The following is a 16,145-nucleotide window of genomic DNA, read 5'->3' on the forward strand; positions in this document are numbered from 1 at the left end:
CCAGAATGCTGTAGATAAGCCCCTGATGCCGATGTGCCTACCTCACCCGCGATTTTGGCGGTGACAGGTTCCCTTTAAGGAGGAGGAGGAGGTGAGCTGTGACATCTCCTATTGTGACTGTTGGATCTGGTTGCCGGGGTCTACCTTCCTGTGGTTGTTACAAGTATCCTCCGCTCACCTTTCGGGGTGTTGCGCTCCTCGTCCACTTGTCTCAGGAGATTCGGTTGAAGGCTCGGTCCGGCGCTGACATCCTGCAATATAATGGAAATGGCGGCTGAAGCTGCAGCACAAGGAGACACCGGAGAACGGCGGGGACAGAGCGCTCTGTAGCCGTGGACACGTGCAGTATAACACGCGGCTGCCGGTCATGTGACGCCTGCACTCACTTTCACCAGAGGAGCGGCGCTATAGGTCAGAATATCAGAGTAGAAGCCTCGCTGTCTGATCACCGGATATTTCCGCGGGAGGACGGCGCTGATCCGCGCGGGTGACACCGGCACAAGCGACTGCGGACGCGGGATCTCCCAGTGTGGACGGGACTCCGCGGAGGATGGGGGTCGTCTGCCGTTATCTGCTCCATCTGCGCCCAACAGAGAAGACAAACATGTCCGATAACTCTACAGGACCGTGACAGCTGCAGAACATCGCCCCCCCTCCCTCCCTCCCTGCAGAGCTTCATCGCCCCCCCTCCCTCCCTGCAGAGCTTCATCGCCCCCCCTCCCTCCCTCCCTGCAGAGCTTCATCGCCCCCCCTCCCTCCCTGCAGAGCTTCATCGCCCCCCCTCCCTCCCTGCAGAGCTTCATCGCTCCCCCTCCCTCCCTGCAGAGCTTCATCATCGCCCCCCCTCCCTCCCTGCAGAGCTTCATCATCGCCCCCCCTCCCTCCCTGCAGAGCTTCATCATCGCCCCCCTCCCTCCCTGCAGAGCTTCATCATCGCCCCCCCTCCCTCCCTGCAGAGCTTCATCATCGCAACCCCCTCCCTCCCTGCAGAGCTTCATCATCGCCCCCCCTCCCTCCCTGCAGAGCTTCATCATCGCCCCCCTCCCTCCCTGCAGAGCTTCATCATCGCCCCCCCTCCCTCCCTGCAGATCTTCATCATCGCCCCCCCTCCCTCCCTGCAGAGCTTCATCATCGCCCCCCCTCCCTCCCTGCAGAGCTTCATCATCGCCCCCCCTCCCTCCCTGCAGAGCTTCATCATCGCCCCCCCTCCCTCCCTGCAGAGCTTCATCATCGCCCCCCCTCCCTCCCTGCAGAGCTTCATCATCGCCCCCCCCTCCCTCCCTGCAGAGCTTCATCATCGCCCCCCCTCCCTCCCTCCCTGCAGAGCTTCATCATCGCCCCCCCTCCCTCCCTCCCTGCAGAGCTTCATCATCGCCCCCCCTCCCTCCCTCCCTGCAGAGCTTCATCATCGCCCCCCCTCCCTCCCTGCAGAGCTTCATCATCGCCCCCCCTCCCTCCCTGCAGAGCTTCATCATCGCCCCCCCCTCCCTCCCTGCAGAGCTTCATCATCGCCCCCCTCCCTCCCTGCAGAGCTTCATCATCGCCCCCCCTCCCTCCTTGCAGAGCTTCATCATCGCCCCCCCTCCCTCCCTGCAGAGCTTCATCATCGCCCCCCCTCCCTCCCTGCAGAGCTTCATCATCGCCCCCCCTCCCTCCCTGCAGAGCTTCATCATCGCCCCCCCCTCCCTCCCTGCAGAGCTTCATCATCGCCCCCCCCTCCCTCCCTGCAGAGCTTCATCATCGCCCCCCCTCCCTCCCTGCAGAGCTTCATCATCGCCCCCCCTCCCTCCCTGCAGAGCTTCATCATCGCCCCCCCCCTCCCTCCCTGCAGAGCTTCATCATCGCCCCCCCTCCCTCCCTGCAGAGCTTCATCATCGCCCCCCCTCCCTCCCTGCAGAGCTTCATCGCCCCTCCCTGCAGTGCTTCATCGCCCCTCCCTGCAGAGCTTCATCGCCCCCCCTCCCTCCCTCCCTGCAGAGCTTCATCCCCCCCCCTCCCTGCAGAACATCGCCCCCGTCCGTCCTCATACTCACCTGTCACTCAGCTCAGCTGCCTGTCCCACACACTGCGCGCGCCACAGCCGCCGACATCCCTCTGGCGCTCTGTCCCGCCGCAGCGGCTTCTTCCTGACTGAGTGAGCGGTCATGTGATACTGCTCAATAAGGTCATGAATATGCGCATATTCATGACCTTAATGACCGGTACCATGTGACCGCTCACTCAGGACGCGCTACAGACGGTGAGAACAGGCATCGCTGGAGGCTGGAGCAGGAGGTGAGTATCATCTCTCTTCATATGCGGAGGCGGGGAGGGGCGCGGGGAGGCAGGCGGGGGGGCGGGGTTTTGCGTCGGTCGCGTTTGTGACTTAAAAAAAAAAAAAAAAATCCTTGCCCAGGTGCCGCCCCCCCGCAATGTCGCCGCCCTAGGCACGTGCCCTCGAGTGCCTAGTGGCAAATACGGCCCTGGATGGTGTTATGCTTGCATCAAGAATTTGTTGAAATTTCATTGAATCCATTCTTCCCTGTACCTGTGAAATGTTCCCTGTGCCACTGGCTGCAACACAATCCCAAAGCATAACTGATCCACCCCCATGCTTAATGTTTGGCGAGATGTTCTTTTGAAATTCTGTGCCCTTTTTCTCCACACATGCCTTTTGATCTTTGTGGCCATAGAGTTCTATTTTTACATCACCGGTCAACAAGACTTGTTTCCAAAATTCACAAGGCTTGTTTAGATGTTCTTTTGCATACTTCTGACGCTGAATTTTATGGTGTAGATGCCGCGCCCCAGAGTCATGGTCGTTGCAGTAATGTCGTTCTTCCACCAGGGGGGAGTGATGTTGCGTCTGATGGCACCAAAGGAGTTCACCTTACCAGGTATCACAGCCACACACACACACTGCACACTCCAGTCCACCAGGGGGAGCTAAGGGTTCTATCTACTAGGCCACTCCTCACATAGGGTAAAACTGGTGGGTTGGTTAGGAAGTTAGTCAGTCGGAGGAGAGGAGAGTTCCTGGCTGGGGACCGACGAGGAAAGGTCTCCAGGTCGAGCTGGCTGGGGTGATCCCTGGTCAGATCCAGACTGAAGCCTGAGGAGGAGAGAAAGAAGGACACAGAGCTGCGCCTGCAACCCATGCGGCAGCATCCTAAGAAAGGACACGGAAGGAAATGTGCTGTAGTGAGTGAGAAAAGAAGTCATAGCAACAGGAGTGAAACATCAGTGGAAGACCAGCTAGAAGCAGGCTGCCTCCTTCTGGAGCGCAGGCCGGTGGCCGGAACACCGAGGGAGTAATAGACTCTAAGCTTTACTTCAGAGACCGGCAGGGCAGTCAATTCCAAGTTGGCTGTCCGACCTAAACACCTAAGCAGACACGGTGGCAATTGTGGAGGAGTGGCATCTCTAGGGTCCCTATAAAATAGCCTCAGGCCATCACCGTCATACGGGTTTGTCCTATCCATCTGGGGGACAGAGAGAGAGAAGTAACAACAATGAGGACCTTATGGTAGCTTATGCAAGTAGGGACCTACTACGTTACTGTGCGCAAGGGGAAGGCAACTGATTTCCACTTGGATAAGGGGACTCTGGAATTGCCATCAGACCGGCCGGACCCTGCCTACCCTGTCATCCGGCACTCTGGACTGTGGATGCTGAAGCCTTCAGTAAAGGTGAAGAGACTGCACCCATTGTGTCCTCGTTATTCGCCGCGCCTTACATCATCCACCATCATCATCTACACTGGGAAGCCCTGGGAAAATACTTCACCTGTGGGAAGGTATACCATCTAGATGCCATAACATCACCCCAGCGGACCCCTGAGCAGCGTCGGTCACTCTGACCGAATACCACAGGTGGCGTCACAAACATTACTGTTATCTACGAACTCTGCCTTTTATTGGGCGCCCCTCATAGGCCACGGTTCGGGTCGGGCCACTGTGACATCCTCGCGAGGGAACTGAAGGACCCGGTACCGAGTACCCCATTGCCCTTACGTGGGGGTGATCCAACTTTTTGGCGTCACGAACAGGATGGACTTAAGCCTGAAAAATCGGGTCATGTGCGCCTAAGAACTGTGAATTGCTTAAAGACTGTGTATTGCTAGTTACCGCCAAAATTCCCGCCCAAACGGCCGCCATTACCGCACCACGAGGAGCGCTGGAGAAGAAGGAGGGCGTGCCATGGGAGGAGACCGCGAAAGTGGCGCCAAAAGTAGCGACCGCCCCTCTGACTATGGCTGCAGGATGACAAGCTCAGGAATGCAGGAGCTCAGACACCAGAAAATGGAGGAGCAGCATGTGAGAGCGAGCGAAGGTCCCGGAGCAGAGATGGCTACCGGCGGGGAACTGGGAGAGAGCGACCTGATTCCTTGCAGCCTCAAGTCATCAGAGGAGGACTACTCGGACATGCCGCCGCTAGAGGAAATCGATTTCCTACAGCTATGGGTAGAGCAGCTGCATCGACTGCCATGACACGACAGCTTTATGGCACCGAGGGAAGAGGGACCTACCCTGCACCGGGAGAACACCCAGGTGGGGCTGACGGCCTGGCAGTCAACGGTTCCAGCATCCCGGATGACGGAGCGGATCGGTGCCGAAGGGACCATATCCAGTGCAGGTATGGAGAGTGCCAGCACCCCAGAGACCAGGCCGACTCCAGAGGTTGCTCGTCGCCCCGCATCTGACCTGACACCTGCGCTTCCGGTGCGATGGGGGGTAGTGGTGGTCTCTCCCCACCAGACTGGAACGGGGTATATACAGGAGATAGAGCCACCAATCGGGGCCCCTGCCACCGACCAAGAAAGATCATCTCCCGTGGGGACAGACTGTACTGTCTATGAGGCGCAAAAGGGGGACTTAGTCACGTACACCCGCTACTGGAAAGATGGCGGTTGGTGTGCATGGGAAGTGAGTAAGAGTGCCCGTTTAATGTTGTCACCCAGTGCCTGGCAGACTGACTTGACCACCCACGCAGCCACGCAGGACGTGGCAGCACAAGGTGATGCGGTGACTGGTCTGCGCACCCAGACCGCGATGGCAGCCCCTGACCTAACTGTGTCTGAACAACTTATTCATGGGGTCGACATAGACGAGGACATATACATAGATCGTCCAAGGCCAAAGGTTACTAGATCTTGTACCGAGCCCTGGATGCAGTGGCATCAATAAACCTCGGAGCCCTGAAAAACTGTACATAGTTTAAAAAAACATTCTCTTTTGCTGCTTCAATACCTGTTCAGGGTTAACATTTAAAGGGATCCCTTTATTTACCCGGGATCCCTATTGTTTCAAGTTTTGCGCAAGTTTTATCATTGTTTCTAAAGAACATTGGAATCATGGACGATGAATGGTTCACAAACTTTCCGTTGTACATAGTTTGCGCCTTCTTAAAGGTGCTCTCTACTGGTTTTACAAGAAAGAAGACTTTGCGAAGAAACTGTTTCTGATGATGATGTGAAAGTTTCTCTTGTCTTAAAGTTTATAAGTGACTTGTTGATTGTTTGCACTACCTCAGAGAAGACTTGAGTTTCCCTCTTAAAGGGAATGTTTACTTGTTGCACCTTGCTAAAGGGTAATAATGTCACCTTAAGAAGCTAGTTAGTATAGAATGTTTTATAGTGTTCAGAATAGGAAATAATTTACATGATGTACTTTAAATAAAATTGAGGTCTTAGGAAGAAAGATGCAGTAGGCCCGTAGAGCTAGACAGATAGTCCTGCATATGAAGAAGAAAGATGAGGAAAATGTTGATTTGCACTTTAAGGGTTAATGATAGTATACCCTTAGAGGGTAATTGCACTTAGCAGATAGAATACCTGTATGGGTAATTACGTTCCATAGTAAGATAGTAATTGTCTCGTTTCTATTTTGCCTTAAAAGGTAATACACACAATGTAAATATGTATTTGTTTGTAACGTTCAGGTGTTCTCACCTCCCATAAAGGGGAAGCACTGTTAAATTAATTTGTTTCAAAGCATTTCAAAAATTTTGCATGTCTTTTGCTAACCTGTAATTGTTGTGTTCTTTTCCCAGCCCCGGAGTGCTGGATTTAACGGGGGGGTGTGCAGCACCCCAGAGTCCTGGTCGTTGCAGTAATGTCATTCTTCCACCAGGGGTGAGTGATGTTACGTCTGATGGCACCAAAGGAATTCACCTTACCAGGTATCACAGCCACACACACACTTCACACTCCAGTCCACCAGGGGGAGCTAAGGGTTCTATCTACTAGGCCACTCCTCACATAGGGTAAAGCTGGTGGGTTGGTTAGGAAGTTAGTCAGTCGGAGGAGAGGAGAGTTCCTGGCTGGGGACCGATGAGGAAAGGTCTCCAGGTGGAGCTGGCTGGGGTGATCCCTGGTCAGATCCAGACTGAAGTCTGAGGAGGAGAGAAAGAAGGACACGAAGCTGCGCCTGCAACCCATGCGGCAGCATCCTAAGAAAGGACACGGAAGGAAATGTGATGTAGTGAGTGAGAAAAGAAGTCATAGCAACAGGAGTGAAACATCAGTGGGAGACCAGCTAGAAGCAGGCTGCCTCCTTCTGGAGCGCGGGCCGGTGGCCAGAACACCGAGGGAGTAATAGACTCTAAGCTTTACTTCAGAGACTGGCAGGGCAGTCAATTCCAAGTTGGCTGTCCGACCTAAACACTTAAGCAGACACGGTGGCAATTGTGGAGGAGGGGCGTCTCTAGGGTCCCTATAAAATAGCCTCAAGCCATCACCGTCATACGGGTTTGTCCTATCCATCTGGGGGACAGAGAGAGAGAAGTAACAACAGTGAGGACCTTATGGTAGCTTATGCAAGTAGGGACCTACTACGTTACTGTGCGCAAGGGGAAGGCAACTGATTTCCACCTGAATAAGGGGACTCTGGATTTGCCATCAGACCGGCCGGACTCTGCCTACCCTGTCATCCGGCACTCTGGACTGTGGATGCTGAAGCCTTCAGTAAAGGTAAAGAGACTGCACCCATTGTGTCCTCGTTATTCGCCGCGCCTTACATCATCCACCATCATCATCTACATTTCTGGGAAGCCCTGGGGAAATACTTCACCTGTGGGAAGGTACACCATCTAGCTGCCATAACATCACCCCAGCAGACCCCTGAGCAGCGTCGGTCACTCTGACCGAATACCACAGGTGGCGTCACGAACACTACCATTATCTATGAACTCTGCCTTTTATTGGGCGCCCCTCATAGGGCCACGGTTCGGGTCGGGCCACTGTGACATCCTCGCTGAGGGAACGGAAGGACCCGGTACCGAGTACCCCATTGCCCTTACGTGGGGGCGATCCATAGAAACAGGAGAGTTTTACTTCTGATGAGTCTTCCATGAAGGCTATATTTGTGCAGTTGTCTCTGAACAGTAGAACAATGTACCACAACTCCAGAGTCTGCTAAATCTTTCTAAAAGTCTTTTGTAGTCTAGCGGGGGTTCTGAATTGCCTCTCTAGCAATCCTACAAGCAGTTTTCACTAAAATTTTGCTTGGTCTCTCAGATTTTATCTTGACCTCCAGGGTTCCTGTTTACTTCCATTTCTTAATTGTATTTTGATTTGAGGATAGGTCAACTTGAAAACGCTCTGCTATCTTCTTATAACTTTCTCCGGCTTTGTGGGTCTCCACCATTTTCATTTTCAGAGTGCTAGGCAGCTGCTTAGAAGAACCCATCGCTACTGATTTTTGTCACAAGGTTAGAGGAGGCTGGGTTTTTATGAAGCTGGGAACTTTGCAACACCTGGCCTTTCCTAACAATGATGGTGAACAAGCCCTAACAGGCCAAGGGTGCCAAAATGTTTGCATTGGCCCATTTTCCTTTTTCTAATTTTTAAAATGTAAAAGATGAAAATACCGTATATACTCGAGTATAAGCCGACCCGAGTATAAGCCGACCCCCCTAATTTTGCCACAAAAAACTGGGAAAACCTAATGACTCGAGTATAAGCCTAGGGTGGGAAATGCAGCAGCTACCGGTAAATGTCAAAAATAAAAATAGATACCAATAAAAGTAAAATTAATTGAGACATCAGTAGGTTAAGTGTTTTTGAATATCCATATTGAATCAGGAGCCCCATATAATGCTCCATAAGGTTTATGATGGCCCCATAAGATGCTCCATATTAAAATATGCCCCATATAATCCTGCATAAAGGTTAATAATGGCCCCATAAGATGCTCCATAGACACATTTGCCCAATAAAATGCTGCACAAATGTTGATTATGGCCCCATAAGATGATCCATAAAGATATTTGCCCCATATAGTGCTGCACAAACGTTATGGACCCATAAGATACTCCATATAGACATTTGCCCCATACAATGCTGCACAAATGTTAATTATGGCCCCATAAGATGCTCCATAAAGATATTTGCCCCATATAGTGCTGCACAAACGTTATGGACCCATAAGATACTCCATATAGACATTTGCCCCATACAATGCTGCACAAATGTTAATTATGGCCCCATAAGATGCTCCATAAAGATATTTGCCCCATATAATGCTGCACAAACCTTGATTATGGCCCCATAAGATGCTCCATACAGACACTTGCCCCATATAATGCTGCACAAATGCTGATTATGTCCCCATAAGATGCTTCATACAGACACTTGCCCCATTTGCTGTTGCTGCGATAAAAAAAAATCACATACTCACCTCTCCGTCGCTCAGGCCCCGGCACTTTCAATATTCACCTGACTTCGTTCCGGCGCCGCTCCATCTTCAGCGTCTTCTGCACTGACATTCAGGCAGAGGGCGCACAATAACCACGTCATCGCGCCCTCTGACCTAAGCATCACTGCAGAAGACGCTGAAGATGGAGCGGCACCGGTACGGGGGCAGGTGAATATTGCGCAGCACTCCCCTCCCCATTATACTCACCTGCTTCCCCCAGCGCCGCAGCTTCTTCCTGTACTGAGCAGTCACCGTTACTCCCTATGGGAGGTGGAGCCGCATATTCATTACTGTAATGAGCGGTACCATGTGACCGCTCAGTACAGGAAGAAGCTGGGCCTCCGGGGAAGCAGGGACCTGCAGGGACCGTGCCAGGAGCAGGTGAGTATAATTAGACAGCCCCCGCTCCCCCTCCCCTGACGACCCATGGGTATAACTTGAGTATAAGCTGAGAGGGGGACTTTCAGCCCCAAAAAATGGGCTGAAAATCTCGGCTTATACTCGAGTATATACGGTATATAATTTTTTTCTCTAAAATACAAAGGAAATGTGTCATCTTTAACTTTAGGCCTTTTAGAGATCATTTCATTTTCAACATGCTTAACTGTTCACAATAACAGTAATTTTGACCAGGGGTGCCCAAACCTTTACATTCTACTGTAGGGAAAGCATAGCAACATCAGGAACAGCATGCAGTAATGAAAAAGACAAATACCTATAGAGTCTATAGAGATCTGCAGCACCCCAGAGTCCTGGTTCGTTGCAGTAATGTTGTTCTTCCACCAGGGGGAGTGATGTTACGTCTAAAGGCAATGAAGGAGAACTTCTGTCCAGGTATCACAGCCACACACAAACTTCACACGCCAGTCCACCAGGGGGAGCTAAGGGTTCTTCTATCTATTAGGCCACTCCTCACATAGGGTAAAACTGGAGGGTTGGTTAGGAAGTTAGTCAGTATCAGAAGGAGGAGAGGAGAGTTCCTGGCTGGTCTCCCGGTCGAGCTGGCTGGGGTGATCCCTGGTCAGATCCAGACTGAAGTCTCAGGAGAAAGGAAAGAAGGACACGGAGCTGCACCTGCAACCCATGCGGCAGCATCCTAAGAAAGGAATTGTGTTGCAGTGAGTGAGAAAAGAAGTCATAGCAACAGGAGTGAAACATCAGTGGGAGACCAGCTAGAAGCAGGCTGCCTCCATCTGAAGCGCAGATCCGGTGGCCAGAATACCGAGGGAGTAAAGAGCTCTATGCCGTTACTTCAGAGACTGGCAGGGCAGTTGAATCCAAGTTTGCTGTCCGACCTTTATACCTAAGAAGACACAGTGGCAACTTGTGGGGGTCGGGGAGTCTCTAGTGTCCATATAAACAAGCCTCAGGCCATCAGTCATACGGGTTTTGTCCTATCCGTACCATCTGGGGGACAAAGAGAGAAGTAACAAAAGTGAGGACCTTATGGTAGCTTATGCAAGTAGGGACCTACTACGTTACTGTGCGCAAGGGGAAGGCTATTGAATTCCTCCTGGATAAGGAGACTCTGGATTTGCCTTCAGACCTTCTGGACTCTGCCTACCCTGTGGTCCCTACCCTGGACTGTGGATGCTGAACCTTCAGTAAAAGGTAAAGAGACTGCAACCCTGTGTCCTCGTTATTCACTGCGCCTTGCACCATCCATCATCTACACTTTGAGAAGCCCTGGGGACATACTTCACCTGTGGGAAGGTATACCATCTAGCTGCCATTCCATCACCCCAGCGGACCCCTTAGCAGCGTTGGTCACCCTGACCGAATACCACAGGTGGCGTCACGAACACTATCCTATAAACTACTGTACACCTTTTATTGGACACCCCTCAAAGGCCCACGGACCGGGTCAGGCCACCGTGACATCCCATTCCCCGAAGCGAGGGACCCGGTACCGAGTACCCCATTGCCCTTGCCCTGGGGGCGATCCAGATCCATAATACACATGATATTCTCAGAGACCCATACTTGCATCAAAAAAGTTTTGATGATGTAAAAAGCAAGTGCTATAACTTGTATAGGTCATATAATGCATACAGTAAATGTTAATAGAAACCGATGTATGTGTACGTGCCATGAAGAGATGCACAGATTAATGCCAATAATTGAGCTTACCTATAATGTCAGGGAATAGATCTATACTGCATGCTGCCCTGACGCGCGTTTCGTGTAGCTGCTTCATCAAGGGGAAATTCCTGGCTCGTGATAGCATGAACTTACAGGGTAAAAACCTGAGGCTGCACTACTAAAAGATGCAAACATCATCATCATGTCTTTCTTTTCCAGGAAAAATATTTAGAATTGAGAGTCCTCAGTGGTTGATACCTTTTAATGGCTAACTGAAAAGATGGTAATAAACTGCAAGCTTTCGAGACTACACAGGTCTCTTTATCAGGCAAAGACGAGATGAAGAGACCTGTGTAGTCTCGATAGCTTGCAATTTATTACCATCTTTTCAGTTAGCCATTAAAAGGTATCAACCACTGAGGACTCTCAATTCTAAAAAATTTTCTATCTACTGGCTAACACGGTACCAAGATATATATCTTTCCTGTTTCTTTTCCAGGTGCAGAGTTATCATGGAACTACATGTATCTCTAGATAAAAGTTCCTCATATAAACTAATTTATTAAAATAGTCTTCACATATTTAAATGCACAATAGAATCTGTTTGTTTGCTTGTACATTACAGGATAAATAGTCTGTGAATTAATACAAATTTCCTTACCTTAACAGATCAAAGATACTACATATCGTATACATGCATGAAGAATATTCCGCAATAACTGAAGATAAGTACCCAGTAAGGAATTCACAACTCACACTCAAATCCATATTTAAAAGTTGTCTACACCTTTGCACAGATTTTATTTTCAAAATTAAGCAACATTCTAATTGTCTATAGTAAAAATGTTTGTACAATTTTGGATTGTCCAGAACCTCCAGGACAGTCCGTAAAGATTTGTCACCTTCTTGCTGTCACTGTAAAAAAAAAAAAAAAGTAAGGTGTCCATATTTTTTGAAGCTGAAGAAATTTCTACAGATTATTTTGACTGCAATTATCATAATTTTACAGTGAATGCAGCTGATGTTTTCATATCAGAATTATGGGCTATAGACATGTATCACATGTAATCATAATAATTTTTTATGGTTTTCCAATGCGTCCATAAAAAATATTGTCAGTCTGTGATTTTTTATTAACCTGTCCGGATAAAATAAAAAGTCACGTTGACAACCCTGTCCACATCACTTCTTTAATGCTAGAGATAGTAGCAGGGTGCGGGAGGAGATGTACACAGATCTGCAGTGGAAAGGAAAGTATTTGCAGTCTCAGGGAGGGCAGAGAAAACAGGCTGTGGATAAGGAGGAAAGTACATGAATAGTAAATACATGCAAGATAGAAGTTGTGCTGATTTTTAAGCTAATGAAAACCTCATCTGATAAAGGAGCTAATAAAGAAACAAAGATTCCAGACTGAGAAATTGGTGAAATTTTATTAACTAAAGGTAATCACTAACATATGGAAAATTATTTTTTTCAAATCCACAGCTTCTATGAGGCTTTTAGAGGCATAAACAATAGTCCCTAGATCCCTAGGGTCCAACTGCTAAGACTCTATTTTGTATGAGAATAAGGGGTTTTAAAATGATGGGCATGGACAAAGACCACAAATACCCAAAAAGTGTTATACTTGCATTAGCCCATGCATTTTAGCTTTGCATTTTAGGGCACCTCATTGGTACCTACAGTCAGACTTCCAACATATTGGCATATCCAAGAGATGTAACTCATTATAGGAACTGCTGTATTTGAAATACTAAACTTCCTTTTTCTATCATTCCTACAGGGATTGAAAATTATCTCTATTGGGTCACCACTGTTCTTTCTCAACGCCAGGAGGTTCCACACGAACATCCTAGAGATGATCGGTAAATGTGTAACAAGAAGAGGCTCCTGCGCGGTGAGGGAATTGTCTTTATAAGTAAACCATTGATGTAGGTCATAGGTGGAGGCCCCTTTACCTACTAGACCAGGGTTTCTGAGCTCCATTCTTCATGTATCTCCAGTAGGACATAACTTAAAGGGAACCTGTCACCAGGCTTTCCTCATATAAACTAAAAGCACCACCTTTAAGAAGTTTTACATATCCGTCCAGCAGTCTTTGTATAAATCTCCCGCTCCACTGCAGGTCCATGAAAATACCCTTTATAATTCTCCTGCGCTGTATGCTAATTGGCGCAGCTGGTGTGATGCAGGTCTGTGCTTGGCGCCTTCTCTCTCTGTGCAATCATCAGCCCTCCTGACTCGTAGGACATGGGTGATGTCTCCTATATCATCCACCCAGAGTTAATTGCAGAGTTAGGTGGATGACGTCATCCATGTCCATCAAGACAATTGTCTTCTTACACATGCTCCACAATCTCTGTATACAGTGATATAGTCAGTGTTCTGTGAATACAGATTTTCACATTACGGAGTTAAGAGACAACAATTGGTGCTGAAACGACAGTAATGGGAAAATCTGTATTCACTGAAGACATAATTTATCACTGAATACAAAGTTTACAGAGTGAAAGGTCAGTTCTGGAGAAAGAAACAGATTTTTCATATAAGATATATTATCACGTTTCTTATGTTCAGGTGTACTATTCAATTATGAAAAATTATTAAAACAGCAGTTACTCAGGGCTTGTCCATTACTAGGACAACTCCTTCTTAAACTAAATGTGTGTCCCTGATAAAATAATACTATACTCACCTCCTGTGCCGCCTCCGTTGCCTGGGTGTTGGTGCAGCGCCCCAGGGTCTTGGTCGTTGCAGTAATGTCTTCTTCCACTAGGGGGAGTGATGTTATGTCTGGAGGCAATAAAGGAGATCTCTTTACCAGGTATCACAAACCACACACCACACTTCACACTCCAGTCCACCAGGGGGAGCTATGCTCCTATTTAGTAGGGCACTCTTCACAATTAGGTAAAACTGGTGGTCTGGATAGGAAGTTAGGCAGAAGCGAGCTGGGCTTCACCCAGTGAGCTGCTATCTGAGCTCCACTCAGGTAGTGGGTCCTGACAGGGGTGGGATCCTGTCAGAGGCCTAGACAGAAGGCCATGGAGCTGCGTCGGCACGACGTGCGGCAGCATCCTAAGAAAGAGACATTGAAGGAGAATTGTGTTGCAGAGAGTGAGAAGCAAAGTCATAGCAAAAGGAGAGGAAACCAGAAGGAGTTCTGCCCTGTAAAAGGCTGCCTCCTTTCTGAGGCGCAGGATCTGGTAGCCGGAACACCGAGGGAGTCATCGTCTCCAAGCCTGGCTCCAGAGACCGGCAGGACAGCTAATTCCAAATTAGTTGCCCGACCTTTACCCAGGAGGCACGGTGGCAACGATGGGAGGCCGGGGTATCTAAGAGCTCCTGTAAAAAGCCTCAAGCCACCAGTCATACGGGTTGTTCCTATCCATCTGGAGGACAGAGAGAAAGACATAACATCTAGAACACCTACAACAGTTGTGAGGACCTTACCGAGAAGCTTAGCAGTAAGGTACTACAACATCCAGGCGCTAGTGGAAGGCTACTGATTTCCACCTGGATAAGGGGACTCTGGATTTGCCTTCAGACCGGCCGGACTCTGCCTGACCTGTGATCTGGTGCTCTGGACTGTGGACGCTGAAGCCTTCAGTAAAGGTAAAGAGACTGTAACCTTGTGTCCTCGTTCTTCACTGCGCCTTTCAGCATCCACCATCGACACACTGGAAAGCCCTGGGGACATACTTCACCTGTGGGAAGGTATACCATCTAGCTGCCATAATATCACCCCAGCGGACCCCTAAGCAGCGTCGGTCCCTCTGACCGAATACCACAGGTGGCATCACGAACATTTTCCCTTTAAAGACCTTACCTGTTATGATCTGGTGGCCTAGGAGCAGCATGAGACGTACTCTGGAGAAGGTGGCATCTCTGCATGATCCACTGAATTAGGTTCATCATACAATAACCCTAGCGCCTGAAAAAAGGTGTCTACATTAAGCAAAGCAGGATTCCCAGATTCCAGGGAAAATGCCCAATCATGAGGATCACCACGCAGCAGGGAAATAACAATTTTAACCTGCTGAATGGAATCACCAGAAGAATGGGGTTTCAGAGCAAAAAACAGTTTACAGTTATTTTTAAAGCTCAAAAATTTGGACCTGTCCCCAAAAAACAAATCAGGAGTTGGAATTCTAGGCTCTAAAACCGGAGTCTGAACGATATAATCGGAAATACCCTGTACTCTAGCAGCAAGTTGGTCCACACGAGAAACCAATTCCTGAACCTCCATGCCAGCGCCTAACTCCTGAGCCACCGAGAGAAAAAGAGGGAAGGAAAGACACAACAGACTACAGAAAAAAAAATGGCTCAGCACTTTCCTTCCCTTCTTCTGAGATGCGTTTAACTCATTGTTGGCCAGTTGTACTGTTATGATCTGGTGGCCTAGGAGCAGCATGAGACGTACTCTGGAGAAGGTGGTACCTGTACTGACCGCAGACCCTAAACTTAGCACCGCAACTAGAAGTAGCCGTGGGATGTACCTAACACTCCCTAGACACCTCGACACAGCCTAAGGACTAACTTCCCCTAAAGATAGAAACGGGAAAACTATCTTGCCTCAGAGAAAATCCCCAAAGGATAGACATCCCCCCACAAATATTGACTGTGAGAGGAGAGGGAAATGACATACGCAGACTGAAATCAGGATTTAGCAAAGGAGGCCTTTCTAGCTAAAAAGAAAGAATAGGACAGAGTACTTATGCGGTCAGTATTAAAACACTAAAAAATATCCACCACAGAAAATACATATCTCCACATCTGACTAAAGACATGGAGGGTATATCTGCATCTCCAGAGATACAGCTTGGCTGCAAAAAATCCTTACACAGACAAAGCTGGACAAGACAAAACATGAAAATGCACAGAACTATAAGGCCCACAGCATGTGGACAGCAAAAACAAAGCCAGAACTTATCTTTGTTGAAAAGAACAGCAAAACAGGAGAGACCAGTGAGGGATGTGAATCCTCCAAAAACAATGGACAACTGGCACTGACTAAAGGATCAAGCAAGACTATATAGCCCAGTCCAAATTGCAATAAGTGGACACACCTGATAAATGCTGCGATCCAAAGACAGCAGCACTACCACTCATAACCACCGGAGGGAACCCAAGAGCAAAATTCACAACACTTTCTCCATTTACAACGGACCTCCCGAGGGCCACGGACTGGGTCCACCACCGTGACATCCCCTTTGATAACCGAAGGGCCCGGCTCCGAGTACCCCACGGCCCTACGGGGGCGATCCATTGGCATTTGCGGTCCAGGGGCTGTGATGCGGTTGCTCTGACACATGATGCCTAATGCCCAATCAGCGCTGGCATCTCTGTCTCCTCCTTCGGACAAACTGAACATGAAGAGGAAGCCAG

At 49.1% G+C, this 16,145-nt stretch overlaps 1 protein-coding gene across 1 annotated transcript in view; it reads left to right on the forward strand.

Annotated features, from left to right (window-relative positions):
- SLC26A7 (solute carrier family 26 member 7) overlaps nucleotides 1-16,145 on the forward strand; it is a 102,515-nt gene that overhangs the window by 69,831 nt on the left and 16,539 nt on the right. Inside the window, exons 12-13 of the mRNA XM_069728980.1 lie at nucleotides 11,427-11,493; nucleotides 12,541-12,654. Of these exons, the coding sequence (XP_069585081.1) occupies nucleotides 11,427-11,493; nucleotides 12,541-12,654 (181 nt within the window). The remainder of the gene's footprint in view (nucleotides 1-11,426; nucleotides 11,494-12,540; nucleotides 12,655-16,145) is intronic.

Source organism: Ranitomeya imitator, chromosome 6, assembly GCF_032444005.1.
Source record: "Ranitomeya imitator isolate aRanImi1 chromosome 6, aRanImi1.pri, whole genome shotgun sequence".
Lineage (NCBI taxonomy): Eukaryota > Metazoa > Chordata > Amphibia > Anura > Dendrobatidae > Ranitomeya > Ranitomeya imitator.